General features: G+C 42.2%; 2 protein-coding genes across 8 annotated transcripts; both read right to left on the bottom strand.

Annotated features, from left to right (window-relative positions):
- Window positions 1–89: 89 nt before the first annotated feature.
- LOC111979463 (PWWP domain-containing DNA repair factor 3A) lies at window positions 90–9,919 on the bottom strand. 5 transcript variants are annotated; one of them, XM_070448750.1, is made up of 13 exons: window positions 9,829–9,919; window positions 8,160–9,236; window positions 6,299–7,531; window positions 5,424–5,850; window positions 4,334–4,404; window positions 4,163–4,248; window positions 3,963–4,029; window positions 2,477–2,552; window positions 2,327–2,374; window positions 1,911–2,155; window positions 1,512–1,721; window positions 921–1,009; window positions 90–832 (listed from the first exon to the last, which is right to left on the bottom strand). In XM_070448750.1, exons 2-13 carry the CDS (start codon window positions 9,171–9,173, stop codon window positions 754–756), a joined length of 3,645 nt encoding a protein of 1,214 aa, XP_070304851.1. In that variant the 5' UTR covers window positions 9,174–9,236; window positions 9,829–9,919; the 3' UTR covers window positions 90–753. The 5 variants fall into 5 exon arrangements, 4 of the variants coding, with proteins under 4 accessions (XP_070304851.1, XP_023865793.2, XP_023865792.1 ...); XM_024010025.2 differs by having other exon boundaries at window positions 3,969–4,029; XM_024010024.2 differs by lacking the exons at window positions 8,160–9,236; window positions 9,829–9,919 and having other exon boundaries at window positions 6,299–7,569.
- Window positions 9,920–12,381: 2,462 nt separating this feature from the next.
- On the bottom strand, window positions 12,382–15,450 carry LOC111979042 (uncharacterized). 3 transcript variants are annotated; one of them, XM_024009335.2, is made up of 7 exons: window positions 15,288–15,450; window positions 14,828–15,014; window positions 14,510–14,686; window positions 14,211–14,307; window positions 13,819–13,972; window positions 13,636–13,661; window positions 12,382–13,487 (listed from the first exon to the last, which is right to left on the bottom strand). In XM_024009335.2, the coding sequence occupies exons 2-7, from the start codon at window positions 14,981–14,983 to the stop codon at window positions 13,465–13,467; spliced, it is 633 nt and encodes a 210-aa protein (XP_023865103.1). In that variant the 5' UTR covers window positions 14,984–15,014; window positions 15,288–15,450; the 3' UTR covers window positions 12,382–13,464. The 3 variants fall into 3 exon arrangements, with proteins under 3 accessions (XP_023865103.1, XP_023865101.1, XP_023865102.1); XM_024009333.2 differs by having other exon boundaries at window positions 14,828–15,113; window positions 15,288–15,419; XM_024009334.1 differs by lacking the exon at window positions 15,288–15,450 and having other exon boundaries at window positions 14,828–15,272.
- Window positions 15,451–15,735: the final 285 nt, after the last annotated feature.

Here is a 15,735-nt window from a genome sequence, read left to right as displayed (position 1 = left end):
GTATAGCTTGATGTTCTAAACACTGTCACCAGGAAATGGGTACTTACTGACAAGCTAACCTTACATGACCATAGAATAAGACTGAAACGTTCAAATATGACTATTTATTTTAAAAAAGAGCAGACCTTTCCATAGAAAAATAGAGCAGTGTCTTCTTTAATGTCCTGAATTTAYAGTTGAACAGCCTAGACGGGCGACCATGTTGGATCAAATACTGTTGCAGTGGGTCTAAAATGAAGTCCCAGTTTCAACCGGCGGTGTAAGTCTGTCTGAATGATACGAGGTCCCACCCTCCCAGGAGTTCCGTGTTGAAGCTGTAAATCTTGACCAGTCCGATCACAGATGATTTCAGTTGATTTGACAATGATTTGATTAACTTGGTAATTCAATGTAGTTTTGTTAAGTCACACCACTGCTAGCATGTACAACAGCAGTTGATTGTCCTCAGAGCCACATTTAGAGACAGTTATATATGGTTCTTATTGTCTGCGATAGACCAGCGTCCTGGCCAGAGGGTGTACTTGTATATCAAGCTRCTTCACGGTACAGAAAAAGGCTTCTACCTTACTGGCTGTTCTTGCTTGGACAAGGCTACTTACTTATTTACTGTCCTATAATGCTTAGAAGCATCGTTTGATTAGGACACTGGCATTCTGAGGCCGCATCCCAAATGGCACTATTCAAACTACTTTTGACCAGAGCCCTATRGCCCTCTTAGTCTGAGGGTTGGAAGCCAAGTAGGCTGTGTTATGTTCAGTGTGCAGGACGCTGACGGATCGATGCTTTCATCTTCATCTGCTGCTCGATCATCGCATCGAACTCCTCTCTTTCCCTGAGGAGAGGAAGGAAAGAGAAGAAAACAGATTCAGACCCAGAAATAAATGTAACGGTGTTGGCCTTTAATTCAGTGAGCCACTTACCTTTTACTCAGACAGGGCCCTTTCAGGTATTTGTCTTCTGCCTTCACCAGTGACAACTCGTCCACTCCAGCTATGGCATAGATAATAGCCTACACAAAAAGACATCACCCTTCAGAACAATAACTCATTTAAGACACACTCCAGCTATTTTTTAAACTTTTCCCGTTGAAAAACAATATCAATAAGTATAAAACAACAAGTATGAACACAGTAATGTAAACACACTTAAGGGTAAAACAAAATAGTTTTGGGTAAAATGTTTTTTTTGTTTTTTTTTGACAACTGCACACTTCAAGGAGTTGGTCTGATGTCATCGGCCTTCCTCCTTGCTTGAGGAACAATAGAGAACAAAATAGGAAAGGCCCACCCCCCCACTTGTGCCATGCCATGTCATGTCATACATGGACCACCTATTGAGAAGTGCCTTTTGTTAAGTAAATCAGGTGTTAAATGAGGTGAAAAAGGAGACTGGAGTAGGACTTCTAACATCACTTCAACAATAAAGAATGGTGGTAATAACAGACAGCAAATAAAGACACATTTGTGTTTCGATGGACAATAAAGTTGTATTCTATTCTACAGCATTCTGACCTCTGGTAACAGCACGTCCAGTACCAAGCGGATGCGGTCTACATCGGCCAGACAGGGTGCGGTGAGGGGGGCGGTCTCGTACACCCCTCTCAGGTACTGGTACACCTGGTCCAGCTGCTCCTCGTCCTCCAGGTACGTGTCCACAACTGACCGACTGGCCGCCAGGAACCAACGCAGCCACTTAGACTGCTGCTGACCACTGATTACGCCCTGGGGTTAGAGAGAGGGTTTATCTTCTACATATAGAGCTACTCCAATTTGGAAACCATATTACATACAGAGAAAGACGGAAAGATAGAGAATRGACAGAGAGAGGGGGATGGAGAGAAGATACTGACAGGCGAAGGAGCGGGACGGACAGATGGMGGGAGAGAGAGAGGCATCGGCATGGTTACTCACTAGAAGGCGTGTCTCCACCCGGCGCTGCCTGACGACGAAGTCCACCAGTTTCTCGTTGGCACGGTTACGTGCAGCCTTGGAACGGTCAGGCAGCAGCTTCCTCCTCCTCTCCTCCTCCTGCCGTTTGCTGCCCTCCTGATCGTCCCCTTCCGGGTCAGAGGTTACGTACTGCTCCTCCAGAATTAGCTTACTGGGGAAGGTCAGGTCTGAGGTGCCCCGGGGGTAGCACCTCCTCACTGGGCAGCCTGGGGGAGGGATCATACAGGTAATGTATTGATATATCTAACTCAGTCACAGAGAACACATTATGTGGTACTAAAGACCTGTTTTAAAAAGGACAGACAGCATTTGAGATGACTTGAGGGAATGTCACTGTATCAACATCGGAAAACATCAGTGAATGGACATGAACTTACTTATGTCATCAGAAAAGTATTCAATGAAGGAACCGGTGAAGCCGCATCCTGAAAAGACAACACAAACATTAACGACAGTCATGGGGAATATAACACCGAGTATAATCTGGGTCAAGGTGCTCATTCTAAGAGAAGTGCAGAATAGTTTACCGATACGGATTCTATAGTCGGCTATCAACGCCAGACACCATTTGATGGCAGCATCATACTTCTCTCTGGCTTTACACTACAGACAACAGGAAACATCAACACAACAGTCACCAGAAATGTTGACAAAATATACGCTGAACAAAAACATAAAACGAAACAATTTCAAAGATTTTACTGTTACATATAATGAAATCAGTCAATTGAAATAAATGCATTAGGCCTTAATCTATGGATTTCACATGACTGGGAATACAGATATGCAATATGTTGGTCACAGATACCTTTAAAAAATAAAATAATAATTGGGTGTGGATCAGAAAACCTGTCAGTATCTGGTGTGACCACCAGACCGCCTCATGCAGTGCGACACATCTCCTTCGCATAGAGTTGATCAGGCTGTTGATTGTGGCCTGTGGAATGTTGTCCCACTCCTCTTCAATGGCTGTGCAATGTTGCTGGATATTGGCGGGAACTGGAACACACTGTCGTACKCGTCGATCCAGAGCATCCCAAACATGCTCAATGGGTGACATGTCTGGTGAGTATGCAGGCAATGGAAGAACTGGGACATTTTCAGCTTCCAGGAATTTTGTACAGATCMTTGCGGCATGGGGCTGTGCATTATCAAGCTGACACATAAAGTGATGGCGACAGATTAATGGCACGACAATGGGCCTCGGGATCTCGTCATGGTATCTCTGTGCATTCAAATTGCCATCGATAAAATGCAATTGTGTTTGTTGTCCGTAGTTTATGCCTGCCCATAACATAATCCCACCGCCAACAAGGAACACTATGTACACAACATTGACATCAGCAAACCGCTCACCCACACGACGCCGTCTGCCCGGTATAGTTGAAACCGTGATTCATCCATGAAGAGCACACTTCTCCAGCTGTCCGGGTGGCTGGTCTCAGATGATCCTGCAGGTGAAGAAGCCAGATGTGGATGTTCTGGGCTGGCGTGGTTACATGTGGTCTGCGGTTGTGAGGCCGGTGGACGTACTACCACATTCTCTATAACCGCATYGGAAGCGGCTTATGGTAGAGAAATTAACATTAAATTCACTGTCAACARCTTTGGTGGACATTCCTGCAGTCAGCATGCCAATTGCACGCTTCCTCAAAACTTGAGACATCTGCARCACTGTGTTGTGTGACAAAACTGCACATTTTAGAATGGCCTTTCGTTGTCCCAAGAACAAGGTGCACCTGTGTAATGATGCTGTTTAATCAGGTTCTTGATATGCCACACCTGTCAGGTGGATGGATTATCTTGGCAAAGGAGAAATGTTCACTAACWGGGATGTAAACAAATTTGCCCCAAAAAATTGAGAGAATAAGATTTTTGTGCAAATGGGACCAACTCTTCACATGTTGCATTTATGTTTTTGTTCAGCGTATATATATAAAATATATATAAAAACTGTATCTATATTATATATTAGTTCTGTGGAGTTCTTAATAAACTGTTTTCTTCAGTTACCCTTACCACTAGCTGATCAGCCTCTTCACAGTCAAAAGGCTTCAATGTTTTTAGGGACACAGAAAAGCTTTGAAAGAAACACAAAAAGACAACAGTTAATATTGGAGCGCGGAGGCTAATCCGGCAATCAGGGAATGGACACCAGTTACAGCTCATAGGGAATGACTGTGGGAWGAGCTGCACAGAGTTTTGGTTCCTACCCTTTTCGTATCCTCTTTTTGTCAAACAGCAGGTCGTCAATAAACACAATGCTGGCTTTCTTCAGYTTACGGTTCACACTCTTCACCTATGGAGTCAAACAGTTTCTWGTTCAGTTGCGACTGATGACTATTCAAAATCAATTTAGTTGAAGCACGGCGATCAATACTCACCATTGCCGGCCAGAAAGGATAGTTTCTAAATTTGCACCAAACACATATTCCTTCTGTTATGGACAGTGGCTCTGAAAAGAGACAAATAACTACGGGTTATTTTAGTTTGAATTAACAACTCAACATAAGCTATAGTACACACATGCAGGAAGGCATCATATCGTCAAGGGAGTTGACCAACGCGCACTCGCTCTCTCACACACCACACCGGCCCCCACGTGCATCCACACGCGCTTGTTGATGTTGTCTATCCCCACCAGACACGTTCATGACACGCAGGCTCAAATACCAAAACCAACTGTGAACCCACCATATTAAAATTGGGGACGGGTCGAAACACACATGAAACAATGATGGACATTTAGCTAGCTTGTTGCTGCTAGCTAATTTGTCCTGGGAGATAAACATCAGCTTGTCATTTTACCTGAAATGCATATGGTCGTATTTTTTGTTGTTGTTGATCTGTGTAGAATTTTGACCCATTTTGAGTCATACAGAAATGTGTGTTCTCTACTCCCGACAATTAATCCACAGGTAAATCAGGAAACATAGGTTGACTCATCTTTCAACCACCCACGTTGGTTAGCATGCTTGTGAAAACCAATGAGTAGATGGGAGAGGAGGGACTTGYGGTGCTTCAAGCATCTCAACGCAGACGCTCGTTGACGCGCGCGAGCAGTTTGGATTAAATTATTGAATAACATGTAGGGCCGGGACGATACCAGTATCACAATATTTTTTTCCATGGCAAAAATGGAAACATGAAACAGTCAAACTCTTTGGCCCTTTAAAAACCTGCTTTATGTAAATTATTGTGTGCTATAGTTTGGAAAACAAATAAATGTGACTCTGGATCACAAACATGATCTGTTTTCCAACATTAGTGCTGTTTTCCTACAGAAATGAAATATGCTCTGTGTTTTGTTTCCTTGCCACGATACTAATGAGTATCACAATACTGGTATTTCCCGGCCCTAATAACACGCATGTGTACATATATTTACATAATATTATTTATAATACATACATGAATAATATTTTGCAATGCTTGCGCACGCAACGTAGCCAGTCTAGTCAGCACGTTACTCACTTGTGTTATTTAAGAAACTGGGCAGATCTTCCTCGTCGTCTTGCTCTTCCTCCTCTTCAAGAGTCAGTGATGTCACACGGTCTTCCTGTACGCTTAACTCGATGGAGAGGTCTGAGGACAGGGAGGCATCTCCTGTGTCTTCGTCTGGTGAGTCTGACTCCTGCAGCTCAAACCTTGGTCTGCAGCGTTGGAGTGGCTCAGTGCTGGTCGTGTCACCGCTCTGCAGGCCAGCTCCCTCTTCCGTCTGGCCCCTCCTGCTTCTACGTCTGAGTTTGGCTGGGGGGCCTTCCTCAGAGCTGAAGGTCTGGGACCGTCCCTCTGCTGCAGGCTTCACCTTCTTCTTCACTCCCTTCACTGTAGCCAAGTTCTTCCTTGGCCTAACTCTGGGTCTACCCCGAGGTTTACTACCGGGTAAAGCTAAGTGTGTCTGGGAGAGATTACATATATTTTTTTGGAACAATTTTGTATTGAACATATGAATACTGGGATTTCATTTAAACAGATTGAAATGCAATAGGCAAGAGAGAAGGTTATTGAACGGTGATTACTCATAAACACTGACCACAATCCTGAGCACTATTCCGTGTTTGACCAWTCACCTGACAACGTAATATAGTGTTAAAGGAAAAGGAGGTGACCTGAGGTTCATGACAACTTGTTTTTGATAAGAGGAAATACAGTGCATTCGGGAAGTATTCAGACCCCTTTCCCCACATTTTGTTGTTACAGCCTTATTCTAAAATGTATTAAATAAAACATTTTCCTCAATCTACACTCAATACCCCATAATGACAAAGTGAAAACAGATTTTAACCTTAAAGGTTAAATAAATAAATAAATGTTTCTAATCAGTGATGAAGATGATAATACAGTACCTTCTCCAGAGGGCTTAGTTCCAACAGCTTCCAGGGGGTGATGGGTGAGGCGTTCTGAGGGCCCTCTGTCTTGGAGCCCAGTCCCAGGTGAGACAGGGAGGCAGAGAAGGGGTTGTCTGTTCCTGTGGAGGATCCGGGGTGAGGGCCTGGCGTGGAGCTAAGAAAGAGCTGCTGCTGTACCCGCCGAGGTCTGCCTCTGACTCTCTTAGGTGTGTTTGGTGAGAAGGGGATGCCAGAAGGGCTGAGAGTAGGAGAGAGGCTACTCTGAAGGCTGGAGGAGAGGTCTGCAGACAGTACAATGAGTGAGGATGGGACATCTGAGTCTACCTTGAGGGTCTTTATTTTTTTTGTATATTTTCTCTTTGGAAGCGCAGGAGGGCTGCATGTGGGAGAGGAAAGGTTGAGGGAGAGGTCTGCAGATAACACAGGGAGTAAGGAGAGGACATCTGAGTCTACCTTGAGGGTTTGTGATTTTCTTGTATATTTTCTCTTTGTAAGCCCAGGAGGGCTGCATGTGGGAGAGGAAAGGTTGAGGGAGAGGTCTGCAGATAACACAGGGAGTAAGGAGAGGACATCTGAGTCTACCTTGAGGGTTTGTGATTTTCTTGTATATTTTCTCTTTGTAAGCCCAGGAGGGCTGCATGTGGGAGAGGAAAGGTTGAGGGAGAGGTCTGCAGATAACACAGGGAGTAAGGAGAGGACTCCTGAGTCTACCTTGTGGGTCTTTGATTTCTTAGTGTATTTCCTATTTTTTACAGTCTCCTCCTGTGACTGTTCCGTGTCTCGTAACTCTACCTTATGCTTCTGTGATTTCTTGGATGTCTTTTCCCCATTTCTCACAGTCTCATGCGAGTCCTCCTTATGCCTCTGTGATTTCTTTGTGTAGTTCCTCTTTCTCACGGTCTCTTGTGATTGGTCAATCCCCAGTGACTGTTCTACTGTATGGCTTTGTGATTTTTTTGATGCCACCTTGTTTACCTTATTCGTCAGTGATTTCATAGATGCATTTTTTCCAGTCTCCTCCTGTGACTGGTCAGTCTCCTGGGTCTGTGATTTTTTTGTATATTTCCTCTTTTTCACAGTTTCTTGTGAGTGGTCTACCTTGTGGGTTGAAGATATTTTAGACACCTTTTTCCTTTTTGTTACAAACTCTTGTGACTGGTCTACCTGGTGGGTTGGTGATTTCATAGTTGTCTTTTTCCCATTTCTCACAGTCTCCTGTGGCTTGTCTCCCTTATGGCTCTGTGTTTTTTGTTATTTCTTTTATTACCATCTCTGTGACTGCTCTCCCTTATGGGTTGGAGATATTTTAGAGCCCTCTTCTTTACAGACTCCTCCTGTGACTGGTCAACCTTAGGGTCTGAGATTTTTTGTATATTTCTCTTTATTACATCTCTTGTGACTGCTCTCCTTATGGTTGGAGATATTTTAGAGCCTCTTTCTTTACAGACTCCTCCTGTGACTGGTCACCTTGGGGTCTGAGATTTTTTGTAATTTCTCTTTATTACCATCTCTTGTGACTGCTCTCCCTTATGGTTGGAGTATTTTTAGAGCCTCTTTCTTTACGACTCCTCTGTGACTGGTCAACTTGGGGTCTGAGATTTTTTGTATATTCCTCTTTATATACCATCTTTGTGACTGTTCCCTTATGGGTTGGAGATATTTTAGAGCCCTCTTTCTTTACAGACTCCTCCTGTGACTGGTCAACCTTTGGGGTCTGAGATTTTTTTGTATATGTCCTCTTTCTCACCGTCTCCTGTGACCAGTCTATCTTATGGGTTGGTGATTTTATAGATGTCTTTTTCCCATTTCTCACTGTCTCACTCTCCTGTGACTGGTCAGTGTCACTTGGCTGGTCTACCTTATGGCTCTGTGATTTTTTGGTATATTTCCTTTTTCGCCCAGTCTTTTGTGTCAGGCAATTCTCCTGTCCTACCTTAATAGTCGGTAAGGGTTTAGATGTTTTTYCCCCATTTGTCACAGCCTCACTCTCCTGTGGCTGGTCGACCTTATGAGTTWGTGATTTTTTAGCCGCCTTTCTCCCATCTTTCAGATTCTGTGGTGACTGGCACAGAGTCCTTTGCTCTTTGGCACATTTGCTTAAAAATATCCCAGTGGCAGTGATACTGTCATTCTGGCTGGGTTCAGCCCCCATCCCCCTGGCCTGTGAGTTTGTGTATCCACCAGTGGTTAGAACATTATGGCCTGTTAGGTCTCCTTGTCCAACAGAAGCACTGGAGAGATGGGGCCATTTCTTACTCTGTCCCTTATTGGCGCTCTGTAAATCCAAGGTGGGGCACGGTGGTTCAAAGGTGGCCTCAGGTGACTGGCACTTATCCTCAGGCACAGGTGAGCTGGGTGACTGGAGCTGTGTCTCAACCTTTGTTTGGGCATCAGGTGACTGACACCTGTCCTCTGGTATCACAGGTAAGACGGGTGTCAGTGTCACAGCCTCTGTTTGGTCCTCTGGCTGTAAACATGGATGTGTAGCTGTCAGAGACTGGGCCTGATGGATATGGTGTTCTGTGTCAGTCTGGAGTGTCTTGTGTTTGCGTGGCCTCCCCCTCTTGCGACGTTCACCCTGTGGCTGTGATGCATCAAAGGTTCCTTTCTCTGCTGTCCTCTTTTTTTGGGGTGAAACAGGTGTTTGAGATGGGCTAGAAGGGTTGGTTGAAACTAGTGTTTCAGATGGGGTTGCAGGGTTGGTTGAAATGGGTGTTTCAGCTGGGTTAGCAGAGCTGGTTCTTTCCCCATCCCCAAAGCAGTGTGTGGGAGACGGAAGGCTAACTCCCAGCTGTGGAGTGGCTGTTTGCTGGTCGGCCCAAACCGAGGTCTTCTGTGTGGAAGAGGAAGAACTGTACTCTGGAGAACTCATGTTCAGGGCCAGGCAAGCTCCAGTGCTTCAGCTCCTCAGGAGGACAAAGCTCATCATCTTGAGCTGTGGTGGAACCATGCAGGATGTGAACAGGTTTATTCTTTGTGTTGATCAAATAATGTGAATTTCAGAGAGGGATGTCATCTTAGGGCTTGTTGTGTGCATCTAAGAAACATTTTAGCAAAAATCTGTTCTGCTAACCACTGCTTGTAARTAATTGAAAGTTCTGCTTTGCTAGCTATAACTTTAATAACAGGCCTAAACGCTTTTGCGTGTAACTAGCTAGTTGTGGGGATTGTGGGTTTACCATCGACAACATACCAACAGGTAGATAAAGTAAATTAACTAGCAACACATCTGTTGTCGACACTCCACTGATCAGTCTCGTCGAAATTTCACAACAAAAATGATCGAATGACATTACAGATAGTTGCCTAGCTTTGATAACTTTTTGTATTTACTTTACATCACACCGTGTTTGCTGGTCAAGCAACAGTAGCAAGCTAACGATAATTATATCACATACTCTGTACTGGCTAATCAGATAGYTAGCTACTGTATCGGATTGCAATTAATATTTCGCTAACAAACCAGAAATAAATAATAGTAGCATAGAAGGTTCCAAATACTGATTTGTATAAAGATGTATACATACACATAGACACAGCAAAATAGATGGAATAGTTTCTTCTAGATACTTGAAAGGTTGCAACTCCTCTCAGCGTCTCGTCAGCAACTCTTAAAAAAGTAATTCCGGGGTCACGGAATTTCGAACATTTTCAGAATAAAATTCGCCCACCTAATAGTAGAAAAGTTATAACGTGTAAATAATTGTTTAAACATTAACATTGTTCATATTTAAGTGACATTTGCATTACATTTTGGTTTTAATACATGTTCCAAGGTCAAATAAATTCCCCCAATGCGAATCACTGTATATGGAATACATATTGGCTTGTTGAGCAAAAGGTATTCTGGGGACCGTACTAAARGTATTGTAGGGAATAGTCAGTAGTGTCTGTAGAATGTATATATGATGTCATTTCATGTGGCTCTGAATAATATAGAGTGTTGCTGGCCTTTTACTGTGGTCAAATAGCTTAAAATGGGGGCTTAAATATAAACAAATTATTCTATGTGCAGAGGTAAAAGTGTGGTTGGGAGTACTCAGTAAGGTCTGTATAAACCACCTTCAAATGACCCGGTGCTATCTATGGTCCTGAAGTCAATGCCTATACACACTAAACTAYCAGCACTCAAATAACAAACCCATAAGGCAAAAATATTTGTCAAAACAAAAATCTMATTTATTTACAATTTAAACATAAATCAACAGCAACCAGGCTATAGGGACACAGTCACTTCAGTCACCAATTGTATCAAATGTGTCAGTTAAAATTCATGGTCATACTTAATTCATTTCATAAAATGTTTCAGMAAAACATTTATGGTCTAACACACTTTATGATACATTAATTTGTAGCAATCCCTTATCAAATACATACATTCAATTAGTGATGGGCACAAATATGGAAAATCAATATCAGTTGCATTTTCGATTCGATATTGATATTATATCGGTTCGTAGAAAATACATTGCAACTGTGTGAATGTTCACTWTTCTGTGACGTCCAGACAACTGCTTGCGGATTGCCCATTGGGCCAAGTGTGTTCCGGTGGTATAAACCTACTTTACCCGTTTTAATACAATGGGAAGCCCATCCACAATTTATGACCCATCAGCTGGCACTTAAATAATATTACAGTTTTACTGCAGCACCCAGAATCGTTCTTGCTCTATAAGCCAATATGTGTTCCATATGCAGTGATTCGCAATGTGGCCGCCAATGGAATGGATGGAGTAAAAGGCCAGCAACACTCCATTTTATTCAGAGCCCCATGAAATGACACCATACAGTATACATTCTACAGACCCTACTTAGTACTTCTTTCCCTACTTTTACATCATCACAAATAATCATTTTTCCTGTACATTGCTATATTTTTACCGTATAGTGTCCAGGCACCCCATTATTAAGCTATTTGACCACAGTAAAAGGCCAGCAACACTCAGAGTCCCATGAAATAACACCATACAGACCCTACTAGAATAGTTTTTTCTCTATAAGCCAATATGTAATTTATAGACCTACACCCACTCCTTTGGTCCCAATGCAACACACTGTTGCATTGGGACCAAAGGAGTGGGTGGAGTAGAAAGGGCTGCTGGGTATTTAGACCACAGTCATTCAAGAAATAACACCATCTATAAACTCTAGTCTAGTGCGACATCAATAGGGTCTGTAGAATATGATTTTCATTTACTTAAGATCCAAACATTTACCAATTTATTTATTTTTATTTTACCTTTATTTAACTAGGCAAGTCAGTTAAGAACAAATTCTTATTTTCAGTGACGGCCTAAGAACAGTCAATGAGATCCACGGCCTAGGAACAGTCAATGTGCTCCACCTTATAATATTATTTATCTTATATGGAGTAGTAATTCTCTTTAGTTTTAACATTATGCACTATGTAAAGCTGCACACAATTATTGATTTCATGTCATACACAGCGTTTTGCCGCAGACTTTTATTGTGAAGGCAAAATCGGAAGACCGGAAGTCTTAACGTTTCTACCGGGACGCTAATGCAACTGTTGAGCCAAAACACAACYTCTATCGTCGGGTTTTGCGCCCTTTGATTCATGGCATATGTAGCACATTACACTGAATTTAGGAACAACGCAATTATATTTTCCTTTATTTCAAGACAAGTTGACAACATTAAATATTTTGGCAGAAACCCAAAATAGGAAAGGAATTAAAAGGAATTTACTGTAACTGTAACAAACTAGTGATTAAACATTAGTGTCTGAGACAATAATAAATAAAAAGCAAGAACAAATATATTCTTATATTTATATATATTTATTTACAATGACGGCCTACCGGGGAACTGCCTTGCTCAGGGGCAGAACGACAGATGTTTACCTTCAGCTCGGTGATTCGATCCTGCAACCTTTCGGTTACTGCTTGGCCCCCCTGACACTCGTGAGTCGACAGTAAACAATAATTCACCAATGAGGATAGAGCTATGTATGGCGGGACCTTTAAACTCTCGTCAAGRGGACGATGGAAAAATATATTTTCTTTTAGGTAATTTTGTTCGCGAATTATGTTTATTTTCTTTAGATTAGCTAAAAAAAATTGTTTGAGTTTTCATTGATCATCATCATCGATCGGAATATCTAGCAGGTAAGATCACCGTATTAGGCTACAGTAACGTTAATATGTTAGCACGGTTCGGTTAACAAGGTTTACAGTGTAGCTACGGTAACGCTAACGCGTTAGTAAACTGGTGTTTTGACACTGACACAGGTTAACGAAGTAACGTAACTTTAGCTAGTTTAACGTCCGATGACTCAGACCATCAAAATAGTCTGTTAACCTCACTATTTTCATATTAATCTGGAGTTATTATTTTCATTAATGATGACGCTTAGTTGATAGAGATAATAGGTAAGTAAAACAAAGGATCGTCTTTTGATGGTGTTTAATCTATTGATCTAATTAAGTTAATAGTTCTACTTTTCAGCCTGTATTTGAAGTATTTATAGTGATGACTTGCATTTTAAATGATATACAGGCCTAACGTTACACGGCATATCTCATGTGATATGATGACCTGTTCTTTGGGGAACGTATCATCAATACATTATTTCTCATTTGGGAAATGTTGTTGTGTTATGATTTCAGTGAGAGATGTATGCCTTGCCAAGGGATGGCAACGCATTTTGCCTGACGTGGACCATAAGTGAGTGTCCAAGGCGTTGTTCAGGTAGTCGGGAAATGGGATTCCAGAGATGGACGTTTGCCAGTGTTGACAAAATGTAGTGGGACTGCTCTAACCATTAGGCTACCTGCCGCCCCACATAGGGTTCTGGTCATGGCTGGAAAATGTTACATGTTATTCCATCACAATCATGTGATGAGTGTAATACTGTATTGTGAAAAATACACGGGGGATTAGGAATGATACAGACAATGACATTGATAGAACCCACCATCTATCTGTAATATTAAAGCTGATCTACCCCCAGGAGTGTTTTATTCACAGAGGAATAACAACACAGACACATGGCAAAGCAGTGCAACATGTTTCCAACCCTACAGAAAAATATCATATATAACAGTACAACACAGAGCACGGTGAAACAAGTATGTGTTAATCACATTAATTAATAAACCCTTCAGATTAACAATGAGGCCATCCTTGTTCTCTCCTCACAGTCAAAAAGCTCTGGATGACAATCCTGAGAGAAAGTAGGGAAAAACGACAGTATAAACTAAAGCAATTGCAAACTATTATGCCATGTTGGTTTGATACAAGCCTGCATATATGAGGTTATCAATCATAGTGTGTATGAGCAATAAACAGAAGTGATTCTTGTGGTGAATTACCATTGATCTTGCAACCTTTTCTTTCCCTGTAATACAAAACATAATGTACTTTTTAAGATCTTTGTTTAGTGGAAATGAAACTGAACAATAACAGGAATGCTGGTGTCTACAGCACAACTACAGTTTTTAGTTTAGTTTTTTGTATTTATATATATTTTTACATATGAGCTGCTGTATACTCACATTTGTGTCATCATATAGTGTTTGCTGGACTCGCAGGCTTTCATTTGACTTGTTGCTGCCACCGCCTGGCTATTTGAAGCATCACATGAAGCAGAGCAGGAGTGGGACTGGTGGACAGCTTGGGTGAAGTTGAATTGTAACCACTCAAAATGGTCTACAGTAATAAAAAAACGGAACATTATTAAACAACATCTTCCAGTGTCATAAAATAACATTTATAATGTAAGATATCTCGGTTATTCTGTAATCGCTATCACGTGAGTGATATGATTCATGGCCAGGTCTCCCTCGTACAAGAGACTCCGTCTCAATGGGACTTTGCTTAAATAAAGGCACAAATTTAAAAAATACATGTATATATATATTTATTCTTTGATCCAGTAATAACGTACCTCTCTGTAGACTCAGATCTAGGGACATATTTCTCTGTGTGTCTCTGTGCAGGAAAATAGCCTTCCTTCGTGCTGTTTCATTCGCATGCAGCATCGCCTGTATACAAAGCAAATCTACAGTCACTGACAATCTACATGGATATGTTGTTTTAGAATAGATAGTTTTGACCAAAAGTTTTGATTCCAAGGAGTTGTATCCTGAACATGAACAGCATACAATCTATAATCTATGTATTCTGAACATGAACAAGGATGTCAAACATGTGAATGTCTAAAATGACATTGGAGGCTACACTCACATTCTCCTGCAGGCTGAGGCTCAGGGACACGTTATTCTCTCTCAGTGTCTCAGCGACAACCTCCATCTCCTGCTGCAGTGTGGTCTGGTTCTCCTGGCTCAGCCTTATAGACTCCAGCAAGGCCTGCTTTTCCTTCTCCCACACAACCTTTGCCCCCTCCATCTTCTCCGTCAGGGACTGTGTAACAGAGTTAAGATTGTACCGGTAAGCTCACAGTAAGCCCTGGCTCGAGCTCTTGTACAGTGTACCCTGGGTTGTACCCAGATAGGGAGGGCACCATACTGCTAAACAAGTATGCTAAACAACTGTGGTCCRCACCTGTTGGGCTACGTCGCACTGGGCCACGCCCTTCATGTGAGGAGAGGTGGCCCACACCACGATAACGATGAGGGAGACCATGGACCACAAGGTCAGCAGTGCCATCACCAGGTTACAGCAGGTCCCGGATGACTTGGAACTCTTGGAACGAGCCATGGTGTTGAAGGGAGCAGGAGCTGTGGTTGCGCTGGGAATGACAAAGATCATATCCCTTGTCGGTTATGTCTGACAACAGAGACAGACAGCAGTTGTACAAGCTCCAGGCGGAAGGACTCTTTTGTGTCCACTGTGATGGGAAAAAAATGAGAATTCTGAATCTCAGAAGTCCAGATAGAAGTTTACACTTGTCTTTATCAACTGAGCCTAACGACTCATGCTACACAGGCTGAAGAAGTCCTGTATATTGTAAGGTTTTCCGTTTAACTGCAGAGTCCTCTTTCAACAAAAACACCTCACTTACCTTTGTCCAAATATCCTCCTTTAAAACCAATACCCAGTCTTTCGCCACTTCTTAGTTAGAATGCTTTTATAGAGGAAGAATCATAGCAGCCTCTCTGTTTATTTTACCATGCCAGGACGAGTGTACAGTACACGCCGCGCTCATCACCGCACATTCCATCTCACTACTTTTTAAACAAATCCTTTTGTAGAAGGTTGTTCACATGCCAACTACTTGTAGAAATAAGCCTACACTTTCCCTGACAAATGGTTGTAGACTCCTATGACATCACCTAAAGATCAAATACATCCCAAATGGCACCCTATTCTGTATCTAGTGCACTACTTTTGACCAGGGCCCATAAGGATTCGATTTTAGCTGGTCAAATGTTTATTAAGTTGTAATAACTTTTCCCTGAATTATTTTCCACATTCCTTCATTTGACCTGAAAGGTAAACTCTTATCTCAA

The sequence above is a fragment of the Salvelinus sp. IW2-2015 genome, linkage group LG19 (assembly GCF_002910315.2).
Source record: "Salvelinus sp. IW2-2015 linkage group LG19, ASM291031v2, whole genome shotgun sequence".
Classification (NCBI taxonomy): Eukaryota; Metazoa; Chordata; class Actinopteri; order Salmoniformes; family Salmonidae; genus Salvelinus; species Salvelinus sp. IW2-2015.
The sequence above is the reverse complement of the archived record's forward strand: the minus strand, read 5'-3'. Positions and strand labels throughout refer to the sequence as shown.

Coding starts and splice junctions, on each gene's coding strand:
- LOC111979042 (XM_024009333.2), bottom strand. CDS start 15,034: ATGATCTTTGTCATTCCCAGCGCAACCACAGCTCCTGCTCCCTTCAAC. Junction 14,308..14,509: donor GCCTCAGCCTGCAGGAGAAT/GTGAGTGTAGCC, acceptor CTTTGTATACAG/GCGATGCTGCATGCGAATGA. Junction 13,488..13,635: donor AAAAGGTTGCAAGATCAATG/GTAATTCACCAC, acceptor ACTTTCTCTCAG/GATTGTCATCCAGAGCTTTT.